Source organism: Ceratotherium simum, chromosome 1 (genome assembly GCF_057802395.1).
Source record: "Ceratotherium simum simum isolate JZ-2026a chromosome 1, ASM5780239v1, whole genome shotgun sequence".
In the NCBI taxonomy this organism is placed as follows: domain Eukaryota; kingdom Metazoa; phylum Chordata; class Mammalia; order Perissodactyla; family Rhinocerotidae; genus Ceratotherium; species Ceratotherium simum.
The window spans coordinates 52,148,786-52,168,734 of record NC_141900.1 but is presented as its reverse complement, the minus strand read 5'-3'; the positions used below and the strand labels follow the sequence as shown (position 1 = coordinate 52,168,734).

General features: G+C 36.4%; 1 protein-coding gene across 4 annotated transcripts in view; it reads right to left on the bottom strand.

The window, feature by feature from the left end:
- Positions 1-19,949, bottom strand: part of HDAC9 (histone deacetylase 9) — a 493,660-nt gene that overhangs the window by 16,547 nt on the left and 457,164 nt on the right. For all 4 annotated transcript variants that reach the window (XM_014786502.2, XM_087428258.1, XM_087428399.1 and 1 more), the window contains 4 exons: positions 19,203-19,318; positions 6,682-6,804; positions 3,693-3,903; positions 3,061-3,278 (listed from right to left, as the gene is read on the bottom strand). In XM_014786502.2, the coding sequence (XP_014641988.1) occupies positions 3,061-3,278; positions 3,693-3,903; positions 6,682-6,804; positions 19,203-19,318 (668 nt within the window). The remainder of the gene's footprint in view (positions 1-3,060; positions 3,279-3,692; positions 3,904-6,681; positions 6,805-19,202; positions 19,319-19,949) is intronic.

Here is a 19,949-nt window from a genome sequence, read left to right as displayed (position 1 = left end):
TAAAGTATCAGGCAACGGGTAGGTGGATTATTTAGTATGATTAATAACATTTACATTGTATATTTATAACAAGCATGAATGACTGCTTTCATAAATGCATTCAAATAATAGCAAGATATAAGAAAGTCTTTAAAATTTAATAAGTCAATCATTGTATAAACTATCCTCTGAAAAGTATAGGTTTGCTTCTAATTCTTCTAAAGATTATTAGCATTTCAAATATATCATTAAAAATTTCTTACCAGGAAGGCCAATCATATTTAATATCATGCAAGTTTAGAGATAAACCTACTTATTTTTCCTTTGTTCTCACTCCATTTTTTGCTTCCCTAAATTCCTCAAAGAAGAACCATTAAGAAAAGTTGAGGGAGTAAAAGGAAAAGACATTTTAAAATATGTCACTTGTACACCTGTTTCCATATGTGCCTATATTTCCTGCTACAATAAGTATCTCCAGCCTAGGGACCATGTTTTTATGATGTCAACTATTTGACTCCAGTTTGAATGGATTCAATAAAGGTTCATCCGTGATAAGAGGTAAAAAATGACATAAAGTTTTTGTGGTTATTTCTCATCAGTGGGTACTCTAAATGGTTAAAGTATACATAAATATATTATTATACAGAAACTTGTTATCTTTTGGCGTATAAGTTATGGCCCTCATCTATGTGAAATAAATGTTTTCATTACCTTGTGGGGAAGGGTGAACGGTAGCAATTCATTTCTTGATGGTTCCATCATGAATACTTTAGAATAGGATGGAGGTTCAATATTTTCTTTAATAAGATTCTTCTCTGTTCCCTTAGACAACTGAGGGCAGGTGAAATATTTTCAAAATCTGCAGAATACTCAATGTGCCTATGCCATCTTGATTGAACATATGGAATACATACTTGGAGAAAAGCCAACTGGAGACCTGCTTGAGTAATCTAAACACCCAAGCTGAGAGGGGTTAATATATAAAGATCAGCTTTGAACTTTGAAGTTTTCTGGGCTGCATTTTGCCTAATTAAGACAAGATTTAATAATCAAACCACTGTACAAATATGTACCTAAAAGCATAGGCTTGTTTCTAATTTGGGGAAGAATTCTTAACAGATTCCAAAGAATCAGCTCCACATGGGAGAAGGTCTCTGATAAGATTTGCTTTTCTCATTGCTAAAATGCAAATGCCTGCTTTTCATCTTAGTTTCTTCCATGTGACTAAGGTTAGCATCCGCCTGTCAAAATCTCAAGTGTGATACGAAAATATAAAGATTCTACATTAGCATACCATCTGAGTCTGAGGCAGTGGCAACGCTAGGTCATAAAAAATGTGTTCCAAAATATTCTTAAAGGTATTCATAGGAATCATTTGTAGACGATTATTTCAAAGGAATCAATTTACTTAATTTACCCATAATAGAATATACATATTCACTTATTACTAGGAAATAGAACCGAGTAGCAGAAAGAATATCTATAATCCAATACTAATTTTATAAACAAGCCTAATTCCAGACCAAAATATTAGGAGGCAAAATGTAGGATTCCCAATCTTTCCCTCCACATAAATTTTCTCTCTGGACACTGGACAATTTTTCAAGAATACCTAGTAGTTTTAAGTAGTGCTGAGAGACCACAAAATAAACCAACCTAACTCTACCATAATATAGCAAACATATGCAGAGTCACATTCAAATCAATGAGTATTACTCTGTTATACAAGAAGGAAGATGGTTGTTCTCTGATGAGACTGATTTTATACAAAATAATTTGATAAATTTATAGAAATGCTGTAGCAATAAAATAGGCATTAATCTGATGATATGGAAAGAGTCTGTAAAATAGCGAAATATAGTCTGCACTGTAGTGAAAGGGGGCAGGAGAGGCAGTTGCCACTGCCAGCCATCCCCATCTCCCACCCCTCCAATCCCATTTACATAGACATCATCTTTGAAAGCTGCAAAGGGCTGGGCTGGAAGAATTTCTGTTCAATAGTGTGGTCTTCAGCTCATGCTCCCTTCATGGCTCTGCCTTATTAAGATGGAGGCCAAGAAGAGAAAAACTCTAGCCCCATCTGCAATAGGTGAGCACATGATGAACACCCTCTTCTCCTACTGCTGTTAGAAAGGTGATTAGACCTTGGCCCATGAGGTTTTGTTTTGTTTTAATCACAATACAATAAAGCATATAAATACTAAGTCAATTTTTAGCTATCCATTTATCAGTAAACAGGACATCATTTCTCAATATAATGCCTCTATAAGATATTGGTAGGTGATACAGTAACAAAGGAGAGTGGATACAATCTTGATATTCAGGACCTTAACATTTTCCAGGAATGAGAAGATTCTGCTTAGTAAGCCTACCATAACAGAAAGTAGTGGCAATACTGTAGAGACCAGTTTTGCTTACAAATTCATTGAAAATGCTGTACTGGCCTGTCTGATATTATTATATTGTAATCACTGTTTCTTTGTGGTTGCCTCAGCAGGAGAGCTCCAAAGGATGTGGTGTGATACAGGCATTCTCTGTTCATTTCAGCCACAAAAAGGCTGCCAGAAAGAAACTACCACAAGTTTCTGAGAAACTGCTTCAAACACTGTTTGGAATGAAATGAGGCATACTAAAAAATAAATATAACATGGATACATACAAGTTGCTGAGAAATACTTTATGGGCTCTAACCTTGTCATATCTGCCAGCACCTATGCAAACTTTTTGACATGTCAATCCACCATATTCAACTCTACCTCAAGCCTTCACTGCAATACCAAAAAAAGGGGCTCTGCACACATGTGCCTGTGTGTGCTTGTGTACTAAAATAGGACTCAATCATAAGACCTTGCTAATTAATCTATGATCCCAATTTTGCTACAAATGTCCTGAGCATGTAATGATGGTGAAAACACTGATATTGTGATGGTGTCCTTGAGCCCTGGAAGCAGGGCCAGGATGACAATCACTTTTCGACTGTGATGGATACCAACATTCTCCTCTTGTATGCCCACATCAGTGAAGAGAAGCCCAATTTCTACACCAGTGGTTATGACATTTTGACTTGGCTTGGCGGCTTACTTTGTTCATGTGGATCTGCTGCTGGTATTGCTTCTGCTTCTCCAAGAATTGCTGGTGTTGCTGCTGAATGACCAGCTGAGCCAATGTGCTCTGAGGCAAAGGTGCAGACTGGGTTCGATTCAGGGGTCTGTGACGGGGTAACTTGTGGGTACCTCTAATGCCAGGTGAAATTCTCTCTTTTGTTGCCAAGGGAGACTGAGGATGTAAGGGAACTCCACCTGAAAAAAAAGAAAAAAATATACATAATGTACACACACACATAATTTTGTTTAAGAAAAGACAAGAAGCCACAGAACATAGGTATAGGGGATAAATTTTATGAACAGTAGTGATGCTACCAAGCAAACATCAGAAGAAGGCTAGGTTGGGTGGGGTGAAGGCAGAAGTGCCAAAACATTGGACGAGTATGCATCTGACCCATGACTCACCAGTAGTCCACTCTGGTATGTATGAAGGTTAATGAGGTGAGTTTTTTTCATGGATGTAGATGAATAAATAAGGATAAGAGCCTTTCCTACAGTACCGGGTGTCAGGAAGACCTTTACTAGGGTCTTGAGTTAGAGACATTAAAATGGATCATTGATAAAATAAATGCCCTAAAATGACCTGCAAATGGTGCCATTATTAATTACCAGCCACAAGAAGCTTTTGCTGTCGCATCTGTTCTTTCAATAATAAATGCTGCAGGAGAGCTTGGTGGCTGCTGTTGGGCTTTCCCTCCAAAGTGACATGGGGATGGCTTGAAGATGCCTGGATGCTGCCCGCATACTGCCCAGGCAGAGGAACACCTTGCCTGAGTGTCTGGGTCTCACACTTCTGTTTTTCTTTGAGTGAATTTGAAGCCTGTGTCAAGAAATTATAAAGATGTTAATCCTCTTTCATCCCTGTGGGTCGTTAGGTCTGTACATTATTAGATTAGTTTTCTATTCCATAATTCTCCCCCCGCCTCCCCCAAAAAAACCCATTTTACTCAACAGCTGAGTAGGGAAAATGGATAAAAGCCTGTCTTTTGAACTAGCTGAATTAACAAAGGAGAAATAAAAATAGAGTTGAAGCACTGAAGACAATGCAGTATTGGGTATCATTGCACTGAACTTAAAAAGTTTTTTTAACATTAAAATGATGCTAATTTCAGGCTTAATAACTGAGAAGTTTTTTTCTAAAATATTTTAATACACTATGCAAGTAAAAGGTATATTGTAAAAGTAAAATTTATTCAAATTGCTAAACTAATAACTATATCATAGGGATTAAGAAGCTAGAGATAAAATGGACTGTAATTTTGGAGTTTCAAGCAGAATAAACAATTTACTCTTTCTCTACATGTCCATTAAGAAGTTCACAGAGCTGTAGCTTTCCAATATTTAATTTTTAAAATAAAATTCTTCAGATAACTCAATGAAAGGTTGTATAAAATATACAGGAATTTGACTTAAACATGTATTTTACATTAATTCATAACAGATCCCCAAATCTCTAAATATTGAAAATGACACTCCAGATACTTTTGTTTAATAAAATAAACTACAAGTGAAATTAGATATCAAATAAAAATGCTATTAAGAACTTGCAATGTATGATAACATAGTAATAAGGCAATAATAATTATATCATCAATAGGAATAATGAATTATTCTATTCAAAGAGTTTAATGAATGGTAGTCATTTTGTTATTACAAAAGTAGAATACCTCAAAATTATGTGGCATGTTTCTTTTCAAAACTCATGTTTCATCTTACAAAATTGCTGTGCACCAGGGAAGAAAAGCAATTTTCAGTGATGGAGAAATTGAAGGACAAAGAGGTAAATGGCTTGTCTTAGTCACACAGCAAGTCAAGGCAATGTTTAATCTAGACATGATCCCTTCTCCTGGCCTCTTTTCCTTAAAATTTCCCACTTCTCAGTTGGGAAATAGAATATTAGAGATTCCTTTGCCAAAGCAATGCTAAGCTTGAAAAATTAATTGTGATGGCCCCATCCACACCAAAATGGAAGCAAAGAAAAATGAAACTTCAATCCAAACCACACTGGTTTATTCATCTAATGGTACCAAATTGTATTACCATTGAAACTTTAAATGGTCTGGCATTAGTACTTGGTCCTTTGGGAAAAAATTCTCCCTGACCACATTAAAAGTGGTGTATGTTTGTGTTAGCTGGTAGGAGTGACTTAGAACATGCAAAAAAGAGAGGAAATAAAATGCCTGTTCATGTGTCATAAGAAGTTTTTGTGTTAGTATTTGCTTATCATCAGAAGAGATTAAGAAAAATAAGAATAGAAGAAAAATAATTTTTAATAAGTGAAGATTTGAAAATATCACCCATGAATATTTGTTTAGTTTCATCCCTAATTCCTTTTTTCTTTTCACTAGAACCAATTGTTTACAATGCTTCATGTGGAATTTCCAGGGCATAGCTGCATCTGGTATTTTTAAGCTTTTTTTCCTCAGTCCGCAGATATAAAACAGCATCCAAATTTTGCTTTCTCCTCACTGGTATAAGATTACTGTATCACATATGATAAGATTTCACCCTATGAAAAATACTAAATATAATAAGATACCTCTTAGATTGATTTTATAATATATGTTGAACACAATCATGAAATTTATCATTTCAAAATGTCACTATATGTGTGCTTGTACATAAATCAGCATACCATATACAGGCCTAATATTCTGAAAATAAATTAGTCCCTAAATGGTCAACTCTTCATAATTTTCTGATGTGGGCATATTGTAAAAGATGTGAATTTGACAAGCTGGACTCAGTGGGAAACTTGCTGCTAAAGACTGGCAAAATTGGTGCCAAGGGTTGGAAGAAATTTCTCTTTAAACCTAATGTATCACACGACCTGTGCATAAGCACAATTTAATTTACTAACCTTTCACAGATGAATTACTCTAGGTAAAACTTACCAATCTTTTACAATGACTAAAATTTATATTATTTTAGGGGATATATATAAAATAATTATTGCTGTATGCTGCTAGCAGGACAATTACCTCCAAAAGATCCTATTTCAGTTGTCAGGACTTTTAAAGTAATTGATTCACTTTGAATCTCTGGAGAGGAGTTTAATTTTGTTCTTAGAGACGTTTTCCAGATATGTATTCTTCAGTACCATAAAGTCAGTAACTTCCCAAAATAAAGTCATTCACAAAATAAATTCTATAAACAGACGCTGCTGTGCTTTAGAAGCTATACCTCTCAGCGCCGGCCTGGGTGGAGTGCCAGGTCTGCTACTTACTGGCTCTGTGATCTTGGGCTTTTAAACATTCCCAGTCACAGCTTCCACTTCTACAAAAATGCAGCCTGTAATCTCCGTTTCATGGCATGGTTTAGTAGCCTAAAATAATATATCTGGAGAATGCTTTCTTTTTTAAAAACTATAAAGCATTATACAAATGTTAGTTACTATTTTTATATATTATTATGTGAACCAGTATAATTCTTTAATTTCCAATTAAACTGAAGATCTTTGAACAACTCAGCAAATGGTTGAGTGATGGAGAAGAGGACTCGACCAAGTTTCCCTGACGTCTAAATAGACAAGAAATGAGAGTGCCCCTGTGAAAACATCACTCTGGCTAGTTTAGGCTATTGCTGTGTAATGACTCACGTTGAGCTGGGCTGGCACTGCTGGAAGTCCCAAGGTAATGTTGGGCAAAGAGGGAGAGGTATAAAGACTTAGCAGGTTCATGGAATCTTCGTGAATTAGAATGTGTTGCTGTGAAACCATTTTCTGTTAAAAAAAAAAAAAAAAGAAAGAAAGTGGAGTGTCAAAATATTACAACATCACAAATTTTACTGTAAATGTTCATGTTTCAGAATAGAGTTTATATTATCATAATTAGTAAAAATATTTAAGTATTTTATTTAAGTATTTATTTTATGATTTCTGTATCCAAAAGTTATATGTAAAAATTAAATTAAAATTTTCTTCATTAAGGAAAGTACCTCAACATAATAAAGGCCATATATGACAAACCCACAGCTAATATCATCCTCAATGGTGAAAGACTGAAAGCTATCCCTTTAAGAACAGGAACCAGAAAAGGATGCCCCCTGTCACCACTCCTATTTAACATAGTACTGGAAGTCCTAGCCAGAGCAATCAGGCAAGAAAAAGAAATAAAAGGGATCCAAACTGGAAAGGAAGAAGTGAAACTCTCACTATTTGCAGATGACATGATTTTATATATAGAAAACCCTAAAGAATCCACCAAAGAACTTTTAGAAGTAATAAACGAATACAGTAAAGTTGCAGGATACAAAATCAACATACAAAAATCAGTTGCATTTCTATACACTAACAACGAAGTAGCAGAAAGAGAAATTAAGAATACCATCCCATTTACAATTGCAACAAAAAGAATAAAATACCTAGGAATAAACTTAACCAAAGAGGTGAAAGATCTGTACACCGAAAACTATAAAACATTGCTGAAAGAAATTGAAGAAGATACAAAGAAATGGAAAGATATTCCGTGCTTTGGATTGGAAGAATTAACATAGTTAAGACGTCCATACTTCCTAAAGCAATCTATAGATTCAACGCAATCCCTATCAAAGTTCCAACAACATTTTTCACAGAAATAGAACAAAGAATCCTAAAATTTATATGGAACAACAAAAGACCTTGAATAGCTAAAGAAATCCTGAGAAAAAAGAACAAAGCTGGAGGTATCACACTCCCTGATTTCAAAATATACTACAAAGCTATAGTAAGCAAAACAGCATGGTACTGGCATAAAAAGAGACACACAGATCAATGAAACAGAATTGAAAGCCCAGAAATAAACCCACACATCTATGGACAGCTAATCTTCGACAAAGGAGCCAAGAACATACAATGGAGAAAAGAAAGTCTCTTCAACAAATGGTGTTGGGAAAACTGGATAGCCACATGCAAAAAAATGAAAGTAGACCCTTACCTTACACCATACACAAAAATTAACTCCAAATGGATTAAAGACTTGAATGTAAGACCTGAAACTATGAAACTATTAGAAGAAAACATAGGCAGTACGCTCTTCGACATCGGTCTTAGCAACATCTTTTCAAGCACCATGTCTGACCAGGCAAGAGAAACAATAGAATAAATAAACAAATGGGACTACATTAAACTAAAAAGCTTCTGCACAGCAAAGGAAACCATCAACAAAACGAAAAGACAACCTAACAATTGGGAGAAGATATTTGCAAACCATACATCGGATAAGGGGTTAATCTCCAAAATATATAAAGAACTGATGCATCTCAATAACAAAAAAACTAACAACCCAATTAAAAAATGGGCAAAAGACCTGAACAGACATTTCTCCAAAGAAGATATACAGATGGCCAACAGACACACGACAAGATGTTCAAAATCATTAACTATCAGGGAAATGCATATCAAAACTACAATGAGATATCACCTCACCCCCGTCAGAATGGCTATAATTAACAAGACAGGAAACAACATGTGTTGGAGAGCATGTGGAGAGAAGGGAACTCTCATACACTGCTGGTGGGAGTGCAAACTGGTGCAGCCACCATGGAAAACAGTATGGAGATTCCTCAAAAAAAAAAAAAATTAAGGCTAGAACTACCATATGATCCAGCTATTCCACTGCTGGGTATTTATCCAAAGAACTTGAAAACACCTATGCATAAAGATACATGCACCCCTGTCTTCATTGCAGTGTTATTCACAATAGCCAAGACTTGGAAGCAACCTAATTGCCCATCAAAGGACGAATGGATAAAGAAGATGTGGTATATATACGCAATGGAATACTACTCAGCCATAAGAAACGATGAAATCCAGCCATTTGCGACAACATGGATGGACATTGAGGGTGTTATGCAAAGTGAAATAAGTCAGAGGGAGAAGGTCAAATACCATATGATTTCCCTCATTAAGTAGTAGATAATAACAACAACAAACAAACACATAGAGACAGAGATTGGATTGGTGGTTACCAGAGGGGAAGGGGGGAGGGAGGAGGGCAAAAGGGATAATTTGGCACACGTGTGTGGTGATGGGTTGTAGTTAGTATTTGGGTGGTGAACATGATCTAATCTATGCAGAAATAGAAGTATAATGATGTACACCTCAAACTTATACAATGTTATAAACCAATGTTACTGCAATAAACAAAAAATTAAAAAAAAATTTTCTTCATTAGACATAATTATAAAATCTGAAGAAAGGACTTCTATGTTCATTTTGCAAAATTGATTTTTAAAATTCTAGCTTTATGGAATAACAATCAATATGTTTGTCATCAATTGGTAAAGTACAATAATTAAATTGAATAATTCTTATAAGAAAGTATATATAATTTTTTGTATTACTGAGTGATGAATATGTACATAATGCTACTATAATTATTATCTTCATATGGGTTAAACGTCATTCTACTGATGGGAAAACTCATACAAGAAAATCTTAGATTAAATACCTCCATATAGGACTTCTACAATAATTAATCATATCTTTTTTAAATAGAAAATTTATGAATAGACAACTCTGTGTGGTGTTTTTTAGATCGTTCATATTCAGAAACTAAAGTAAACGTTAAAATATTATGAGTTCCCTGTGCCACAATAGCCTTCATTTACACTGAAATACCTTGAAAGTTTTGGCATCATAGTCCTTTTTACAACAAATACTGTTTTTTTAATCCAATACTAAGAGTCATGTTTTCCCACATGTGGCCTAATATGGTTGCTTGAATTACATTTTCTGTTTAACTCTTGCTTCCCTCCCAGAACTCTTATACAATGAGAGTTACAAAGGTCTTATTAGACTAAGGAACTCTGGCCTGATATGGTCCCCAAGGGAACAACATCCCTGAAAAAGAATACTCCATGTAACAGTATGACACAGTGACTGCTTTCTTCCCAAACAAAAAGCATATGGGACTCCAATAATAGACCACCTCCAAGAGGGATATTGCACACACGGGCTTTGACTAAAGTAAATATAATAACTTGTCGAGCATGTTTGGGGGAGCTGTAGATTTTCCCCTGGACAAACCTGGGATATCAATTAACTGGGGAAAATATCATGTGCTAATACAATGCAACCTCAGAATGTCACTGAAGAGTGATGCACCACCAAAACACAGGATGTTATTCCAAAACATCACCTCAATCATACGTTTGTTTGGAGATGAGTCATAGCCTTAACATAATAAGAGCAGACGGTTAAATGTGCATTTTTCTCATTGCAACTTGGAATTCCAAACTAACTCAGATTTTGTTTTTTCTCAAAAGAACAAGTCAGATATTTGTGCATGAAAATCAAGAGGTATACTGAAACTTTTATCATTATATTGACTCTATAAGCCACCCTTTACAAACTTAAAGTTCTCTAAAACACCCTAGCATGAAGATTGTTGGAAAAGGTTTTATCATTACAATATATGAGATTGCAGTTTTATTTTAGGAGCAATCAGCAACAGCTGCATATTTGCTCAAATTAAAAAGGCAAGCTACTATTTTGCTTACACTAATATGCTTTTAACATAAATTTTAAGTATAGAATAAATACCTAAACAAGAATAAAAAGAATATATGAGGAAGCAAAAATATTTTAACAAGCTTATTGGCAGAAAGTAGTAATTGGGGCCAGCCCAGTGGCGCAAGCGGTTAAGTGTGCGTGCTCCGCTGCGGGCGTTAGCCGGTTCGGATCCGGGCGCACACCGAGTCACCGCTTGGCAAGCCATGCTGTGGCAGCGTCCCATATAAAGTGGAGGAAGATGGGCATGGATGTTACCCCACAGCTAGTCTTCCTCAGCAAAAAGAGGAGGATTGGCAGACGTTAGCTCAGGGCCGATCTTCCTCACAAAAAAAAAAAAAGAAAGTAGTAATTAATAAAAGGATATTTCCCTCACTCATAGAAGAGAAATAAATGTGGAAAAATAAGTGCTTTAAATCATGTATAATGTTCATTCAAGGTTGTATCTGCTTCTAACAGCACTGAGACTTGACATGCACGGTGGGAATGACACCAAAAGATACCACAGACCTCACAATAGAGGTTATCTTTGTTTCCCAGACAGAACTTCTGCAATATCCTCCCACTTCATCACAGGAAGCAAACCTATACTAGAGTGAGAAAGAGGATTCTTCTCAGATGTAATCAGGAGAGCGGCACACTGGCTGTTCACATGGGCTTTGACTAAAGTGAAGCGATTTGGGAATATTCTTACCATGGGATTTCAGACCCCTGTAGTTTCATATCAAAATTGAGTGGCTCCTTTTCCTATGACAGTGTATTGATTATCTGCACCTACCATGTGCCAACCCCTGTGTCAGGGATTTGGGGGACGTTAACCCCGTTCTTCATAGGCACTCTTCAGCTAAGACTATACTTATGTTATGGATGAAGAAGCTGAGTGATTTCTCCAATTCTGGTTCCCAGCGGGATCAGCAATAAAACTTTTTATTTGATCATGGCTATACGATTTGTTGTCTGGTACTGCTGCAGAAGCTACCCACCAGTCTGCAGTCATGATTGAAGGATAAGGAAACCATAAAAAAGTGTGAAGAAGGAGGAAGCTTTAGAGATGAAGAGCAAGCAAAATCAGGCCCTGAGGCTTATAGAAAGACTAAAAGTGTTCAACCGGGAGGTAGCTGACCTGGGCATGAGAATAATGTGAAAGCCCTGGTGATTTGATAGACGTGAGTATCTTCTTGTCATGGAGACAATTCCTGAAGAAGCAAGGAAAGTCCTAAGTCCCCCACGTTCACTAAATATAGTGGATTCTTCCCACAGAGACTAACTGGTTTGGTATCATATCATAGAACTTCAGGGACTTGGAGGTTACTTAGTTTATTTCTGTTAATTACAGATAAAGAAATAGGCACAGCATTTATGTAGACTTCTAATGGCTAGAATTGCAAATGACTTAACAGACCTGAAAAAATGTTTTCCTCAAATTATCATCTTTAAACATAACTATCTTCAGTTTGGCTTTCTGATAGGAGCAGTCTATCTGTTCCAGGTTAATATTTCTTAAGAACCTGGAGCTGTATTCTACACTGCTAACAGAGTACAGACACACTTGAAAGCAGATGAACAGGTGGTAAGAAGTACCATTTCACTGAGACAATGAAGGATGCTGACAAGTATTCTTGCAAGGCTGGAAGGGTACCCCACCTTAGCATTGTGGTGAGCTCACAAGTATTTTCAGGCAAAGTATTTCCAGGAAGCAGTTTTGAAACTGATCCAGCCCTTAAATCAGTGCTTTGCTAAGATGCCAATATTTCACATCTTAGAAGATGGGGAAGATGGTTTTAATGTAAAAAATTTTCAGAACCGAAAACCATCACTGTAGTTAGATAAAATGGGAATATTAAATGTATAAATGGCCATCCCTTAACATTCACAGAACAATTAATGAATAACAATTAAGTTAGATTAACAGTGTGCTACTGGGTGGTAGGTGTATAGAGATATCCTATACCACACAAGTTCACATTCTAGTCAGGTACATAGAAAAATAGAGAACTAATTGTAATGACCGGTAATAATTATTATAATTAGAGGAAGGCTGAAACAATGCCACAGAGCAGGGTGTCAATTTTAAACAAGGCTTTGATGGGTAACTAGCATTTCACCAGAAAGAGCATGACGTTGGAAAGAAGGATATGATCGAGCCAGGTGTTGGGGGATGGGAGGCTTACTCACATTTTAATAATGACCTTCAAAATTTAATTACTTTTCTCACCATCATGGAAATTGGAAGCCTATGTTATGGATAATATTTAAAATTAAGATGAATAAAATACACATAAACTGAAAAATTATGTCTCTCAATAGAGCTATTTATTTAGCCATTGAAATCAAGAAGCTATTACTTCCAATCAAAAGAATCAAAATCTTTTACAAAATGGATACTGGCAAAAATTAGAAAAATGGACAATGTCAAATGTTACAGGGATTTAGAAAGGTAAAAACCATCAGACATTGCTAGTGGGACTGTAGACTGCTATAACAATTCTGGTGAACAATTCAGCATTATAAACCAAAATAATTACATTACACACCACGACCCAGCGATTCTTCTGTGAAGAATTATATCTTCAAGAAATTCTCTCATTAAGCTGTAGGGTGATGTTGTGGGTATATATCGAAGCATTTTTTGGTGCTGGGTGACAACTGGAGGCCACTGGGGCATCCAACCGAAGAATGGGTAGGTAAAATGGAGCAGTGCCCACCATGGATTGTTACGGTGATTAAAAGCAAACTGTTAGGTATGTGCATCCATAATGACACAACTGGATCTAAAAACACATGCTTAGTGATAAACATAAGAAATGGAATGAGAATGATAACACCATGCCATTTATACCCACTAAAATTCAGGGGCACAAAGCAAAAAATACATCTGATGAAGAACCTACGTCAACAAAAATACGGGCGAGAAAGGTTGCCTGTGGGGGCAAGGAAAATGGAAGTGGGGATAGGAGCTATGGAGGAAGGAAGGAAGGAGAGAAGAAAGGAAGGAAAGAAGAGTAGCTTTCTCACTCTTAAGAAGACAAGTCAACAGATGATCCTTGACAAGATACTAGTTATGTAAATAATCACCTACTTTTTAAGAAGCTCATAGGAAAAGTGCATGTGGAATTTTCAGTTTACTGCCTGTTCAAAATTACCTGCAATATACATGAGCATCAGAAAAAGAATATAAGTGTCTGCAAAGTTTTGGTGAGAGGCAGTCTGGACTGGTGAAAAGAAGTGTGGTCTAGCATCTTATACTTGAGCTCTGCCACTCACTGGCATACAACCCTGGGCAGCTGCTTACCTTCCCTGGACCTCAGGTCCTTCAACCTAAGACTGAAGCACCTCTGACTAGCTCTATCAGGTAACATCTGTGTCTGTTAGACTGGCATCCAGGAAGGCACGCTTGTAAGCCTCAATCTGCTTTGGCTTTAAAAGATCCCATATCCCCAAATCTAGACTATCTAAAAAAAAAGAGAACCATATTAAAAAACAAAACAGAACAAAAAACTCTTAATCGTTTACTGTTTGCCTATGGCTTTCATAGTATTTTTCAAGATAGTATTTATTTTCTACTCTTCTTTCAGACAGTTGATAGAAAATTAAAGTCTCCACGTAATGAAGAAAAATGATTATTTGTTTTTTTGTGAGGAAGACCAGCGCTGAGCTAACATCTGCCAATCCCCCTCTTTTTGCTGAGGAAGACTGGCCCTGGGCTAACATCTGTGCCCATCTTTCTCTACTTTATATGGGACGATGCCACAGCATGGCTTGCCAAGCAGTGCGTCGATGCGCCCCCGGATCCGAACCCGCGAACCCCAGGCTGCCGCAGCGGAGCGTGCACACTTAAGATTTCTCTAAGATTTTTTTCATTTTTACTGGACATCCAAGAATGTATTACTGTGAAATGGTTGGGAGACAGAAAAAAAATCATTTGACAGGGCTTCTTTGCATTTTAAAAGGCATTGACGTTTTGTTAAAGGTCTTGCTTTACAATATTGACTAATGCTATTTCTAGTAAAAGATCCTTTTGTCATAGCAACATCCTTTCCCTGAGGGGGGAAAACTGTTTTATTTGCTGCCATCAAAAACCCCAGCTCTACGCCTACTCAGATGGGAGCATAACATTTACAGCAAATGTCACAACAACTATTATGAAACAATAGGCAGATGAGTCATTTGAGATTGGGGCAAAACAAGTGACATTTCAAATGATTTTAGAGCACTTAACCTTATTATTAGAATCCTTTTTTAAAATCATTTGTATCTGCTGGAAAAAATTATTTAAAAAATAGCATTGCAGAGCCAGCCACTAATGTTCAACTAGAAATAAACCAGCTGCTTGGCTACTGTTAAAATAGCTATCAAATAAATTTACCGAATCTAAAATAATGGTGTTGATATCCATGGAAACATATTTGAACCCACAGGCCCACAGCATTAACAATAAAGTAACTAGATAGGTAGAGACATCTCTGACAGGAGTTGGAAATAGAAACTTCTGAGGTTTCAGCTCCCCAACCAAGTTTACAAATGAGTGAAGCAAGTAGCTCCAACTATCTGAGTTTGGGACTGAGCATATGTAAGAAAGAGAAGAAATGGAACTGAAGTGGTCAGAGCAGATGGAGACTCACTCTCTCATGTGAGTTGCTGGCTTGAAGACAAACATGCTAATGAGTTTTCCCTACTAGGAGTCAGTATTCATAACAACAAAAAATGAACTTGTTTCGCACTTCACAATTTACCACCCGCCTTCCAAACACTGATTCCTCACAACAAAGCTGGTGGGGTAGGTATTACTACCTTTCACTAGAAGAGGAATCTGAAGTTCAGGGCAAGGTTAGCAACTTTACCAATGTTGAGGAAGTAGTTGGTTTTGGAGCCTGGTTCCTCCAGAGCCTTCTGAATGGAAGACCCACATATTTGAATACACTGTGCTGTTTCCTGAGCCTGGACTTATGAGTAAATTCTCCTCCTCCTGCTGTCTTAACCTTTCTCTAAATTATGCAGACATGAGAATTACAAGATAGAAAATTTTGCTTTTTTCTAAGCCTCAGGATCTTTAGGTACAGCCTTACTTTCCTATTTCCTAAGCAGCAAAAGGGAGCAGAATCCCATTCATTTCCATGGGCTCTGAAAGAATTAGGTGATATGCTTTTCCACTTACAGGTCACAGAAGAAAGAGTTCATTCAAATGTACACTATTATACCATTTTAAAATGAAAACTCACCTGTGCTGCTTAAGCAAAGATGGTGGAGAAAGTCTATTTTGTAAAAGGTGAAGCATGCAACTGTTTTTTAAAGTGTAGTTAATGATGTAAATTTTTTATACCCCAAAAATATTTCTGTTGATACAAAATTATATGCTATTATCAACCTTAGAAGACATCTGTAAAAATCACACTAAATTATAAATAATTGTTAATCAAGAATTGGCTGAAAATATTTTCTCTTTTTTCTAGTTTAGGTGGAGGCATTTAGTGTTATAAAGCTAGGATATTAATTTGCTGACAGTTTCAGTCTGAATTCTGCTGTCTCCTCACTTCTCCAGTATGAATTATGTTACAGACCTCTGTAAATGCAATGCAGCAGAAAACCACATGTTAGCCATCAGGGTTGAATTTTTTGTTCTGGGCCACAGAGAGGCTACCCATCAGTGCATAAAGGTCTGCCCACCTGGCCTTTTGGATCATAGTTCAGGCACACAATTAATTCATTATGAGGTAAGTCACTGCTTGCTTTTGAACTAGTCTTTTCAGCTTTGGAGCTGAATGTCCTGTCACTGACCTGGAGAAATACCTCTACTCTTTCAAACTCCATTAAATCACATTTCCTTCTGTTTTTCTTTTTTTTTCAAATGGTGAGGGTGGAAGGAAAGGTTTGTACTGACAGAATATATTCAACAATTAGCTGCAAAGCCAGGGCATCCAAACAGACACTTGTGACAATAGAGATTTTAGAAATATAAAACAGATTCAAGCAATATAAGCAAATTCCTTTAATTTACATTCACCATTGCATGTATTTTGAAATTTAAAGATAGGGTCACACAATCTGGAACATTCAAGTTAAATTAACAAGTCATAAAAGGCTTGAAGTAAAAAGAAAATCTCACCTTTTCCATTCATTTCCAACCTGACAAATATATATTTGTTGGCTGTTATACTAAGTACTGTATGCATACATATGTATTTATAATGAAGGAATATATGTATCTTCCTCTGTAGAAACAAACTACGTCCCCCCTTCCTGAGAAGTAACCACCACACTAAATTTTGTGTTCATCACTCCCTTGCCTTTTAAAAATGTACTTTTACTACATGTGTTTTCCCAATCAAAATATTATACTGCTGTTTCTGAACTTAATAAAATACCATCATGTTGTAAGTGGTCTTTTGCACCTTTTTGCACTAATAATGCATTCCTAAGAAGCATATATGCTGTTGAATGTAGTTCAGTGTGTCATTTTCATTTTCCAAGGGTACAAAATTCATCCAAAGCCTATTTAGAACCTAGATCCTTTACTGTTTACGCTATTACTGAGAATCGCATTCTTCAAACTGAAAAGAAATGGAAATTTAAAGTGTTTTAGAAACATTTGTGACCAAGTTGTTCTTTCCCTGGAAATTGAGTAAAAGGTTATAGAAAACTGACTAATATTGAGATATAATTGCACTAAGAGAAATACAATACCTATAACCAATTGTCCAAGAATCCCACTTACATCTATGGCCACAAATATATGTGAAGTATTTATTCCATCTCGTATCATGTTTTTGAAAGGATAATGAAAAAGAGAAAGAGGGACAATAGGATGGTAAGAAACGAGAAATAGATGAAGGACCTGGAGATAACGTGGAGGCCTGAACTATTATTCTTCAAATAGTTGAAAGATGGTCATAAGCAAAAGAGCATCTATCTATTCCACTCATTTTTCTTGGACAATTGAGGGAAATTTTTGAAATCTAGAATGAAGGTGTATTCCCCTAGAGAGGATTTATATTTGCTTTTTCAGACACCTAGGGGCACTACAAATCTAGGGCACTTTAAACCAAATTAACAGCTTGAGGTTACGTAAATTTGGGCTGCAACTCCATGTAAGGACTAGCTTCTGGTTACAACTTCTCAGGGAGAGATTGTGCCCCTACTCTGATCTGCATCCAGACACCTCTGGGGGTGGGGGTGAGGGGCTTACCAACGTAGCATAGATCCCATGGATCAACGTAGATCTTAGTGTTTGGAGGGTCTCCTATTAGATTATCCTCCTTGGTAAGTACTGAGCTTTGTCTTCTATCTCCTGAATTTTGTGAGGCTCTGAAAACCAAAACTCTAAACTCACATACACAAATGTCCTCAGAGCAAGAGTGACTTCACTGGTTTCAGTCCTTTGCTTGTCAGGGATAACTTCTGGGTTTCTACCTTCAATTATATCTCGGCCTGATACTTTTATAATTTATATATAACTTGTTATAAATGTACGTGTGTGTGTATGTGTGTGTATGAAATTATAGTCACAGATTTTGGTATAATGCACAGAAGGCATTTCTATCAGTCAAGCCTACTGTCCAAAGTTAACTGGGTTGCCTCAGGAGACACTGAAGTGAGTTCCCTGTGAGGAGAAGTGTTCTAGTAGAAGTTTGATAATCACATATCAGGAAAGCTACAGAGGTGACCCAAGAATCAGAGATTTAATCAGTCCCTTTCAGCCCCGAGGTATTATGACTCTATAAATACAAAGGAAGAAGTATGTCACAGTTATATATGAGAAGTGATTGCACCAGTTTTCCCTGCATAGAGCAATGCATGGTAAGGAGGCATTATAATGACAGAAAAGAAAAATTAAGAATTTTAATCAACTGATGGTGACTTCAAAACAGCTGATTCCATAAAAGTGGCTATTTCCAGACTGTAGCCTCTGCTTAGCCTAATACAAAAACTACATAGACAAATTCTTGCTGACTCCCAAATTTATTTTCCTCTATTCTTATATCACTGGTTTCAATAAATCATGTGCTGAAAAACAAATATTATTCAAGTTGACTGCATACAATCAGAAAAAAAAATCATGTGTTATTTTAGACCAACTTCCTTCAATATTTCATTCTTCAAGGACAGAATTCATATCTTATTCATCTTTATATCTCCATTACCAGGCAAAATGACTGGCACATAGTAGGTCCTCAATAAATATTTGCTCAGTGAAGCTCTGTGTTCCTCCACTATAATACTCCAATCATTTTTTCATTATTCTTCAGGTCAAGTGGATAAAAATCTACTTTGCTAGGCTGTTCTTCTGAGAGTTTTGCATGAAGTTGTTTTTACTTACTGATGAGTCTGCTCCCAACAGAATAACCAAGAACCAAGCAGAAGGACTACTGAGTTGCACAACTGCTGGGCAGTGTATACTCAGCATCACTAAGAGTAGGTTTTTTTTGAGGATTACATTTCAATATTTCCAACCCTGATTGTCACCCAGACTTTGTAAATAAGATCAAGTTTACTCAACTCCACACATTATAAACCTATTGAAAAAAATAACTAAGAACGGGTGGCTTTAAACTTCAACTCAGAAATATCACTTTGTTTTAAGGGGATAATTGAGGATCTAATTTTTAAAAGAACCAAAATAATAAGAGTCTTACCTCAGCATGAGGAGTAGGTGGCAAAACCGAAGTCTCATTTTCAGTAACGTTTCCAGTTGGCCCATTGTTTGGTGAACTGGGACCAGACCCTGGAGAACTGCTACTGACTGAGGATTCTGAAAAACATTGTGAAGTACAAATATATTCATGGAAAATATATAAAGATGAACATTAGTTATACTCTAAGTAGTATACAGCATTGAACATTCTTTTGTTCCCCTATGTGAATAACAAGCACCATTTCACTAAATGGAAAGAACTGTGAAAATATCTGGGACATTCTTGAATTTTATACCACTTTTCTCCCTTTGTTTTCACTGCTAAAACAACAACATAGTAGTCAATAGCTTCTTGAGAAGTAAAGATATCCAATTAGAGAGGATTATAGACACTTATGATGAGGAAAAAAATAAAGAAGGTAATCTTCTCTTACTTGCTCTTGTGCTACCTTAAAAATAACAGTAATAGGGCCAGCCCCAGTGGCCTAGTGGTTAAGTTCATCATGCTCCACTTTGGTGGCCTGGGTTCAGTTCCTGGGCACGGATATACACCACTTTTCTGTCAGTGGCCATGCTGTGGTGGCGGCTCACATACAAAATAGAGGAAAATTGGCAACAGATGTTAGCTCAGGGTGAATCTTCCTCCACAAAAAAGAAAAAAATTAAAAAAAAACAGTAATAGAGATAATGGACTTGCATAGTTCATAAAAACATGCCATCAATAGGTGAGGCCCAGGGCCATTCCTGT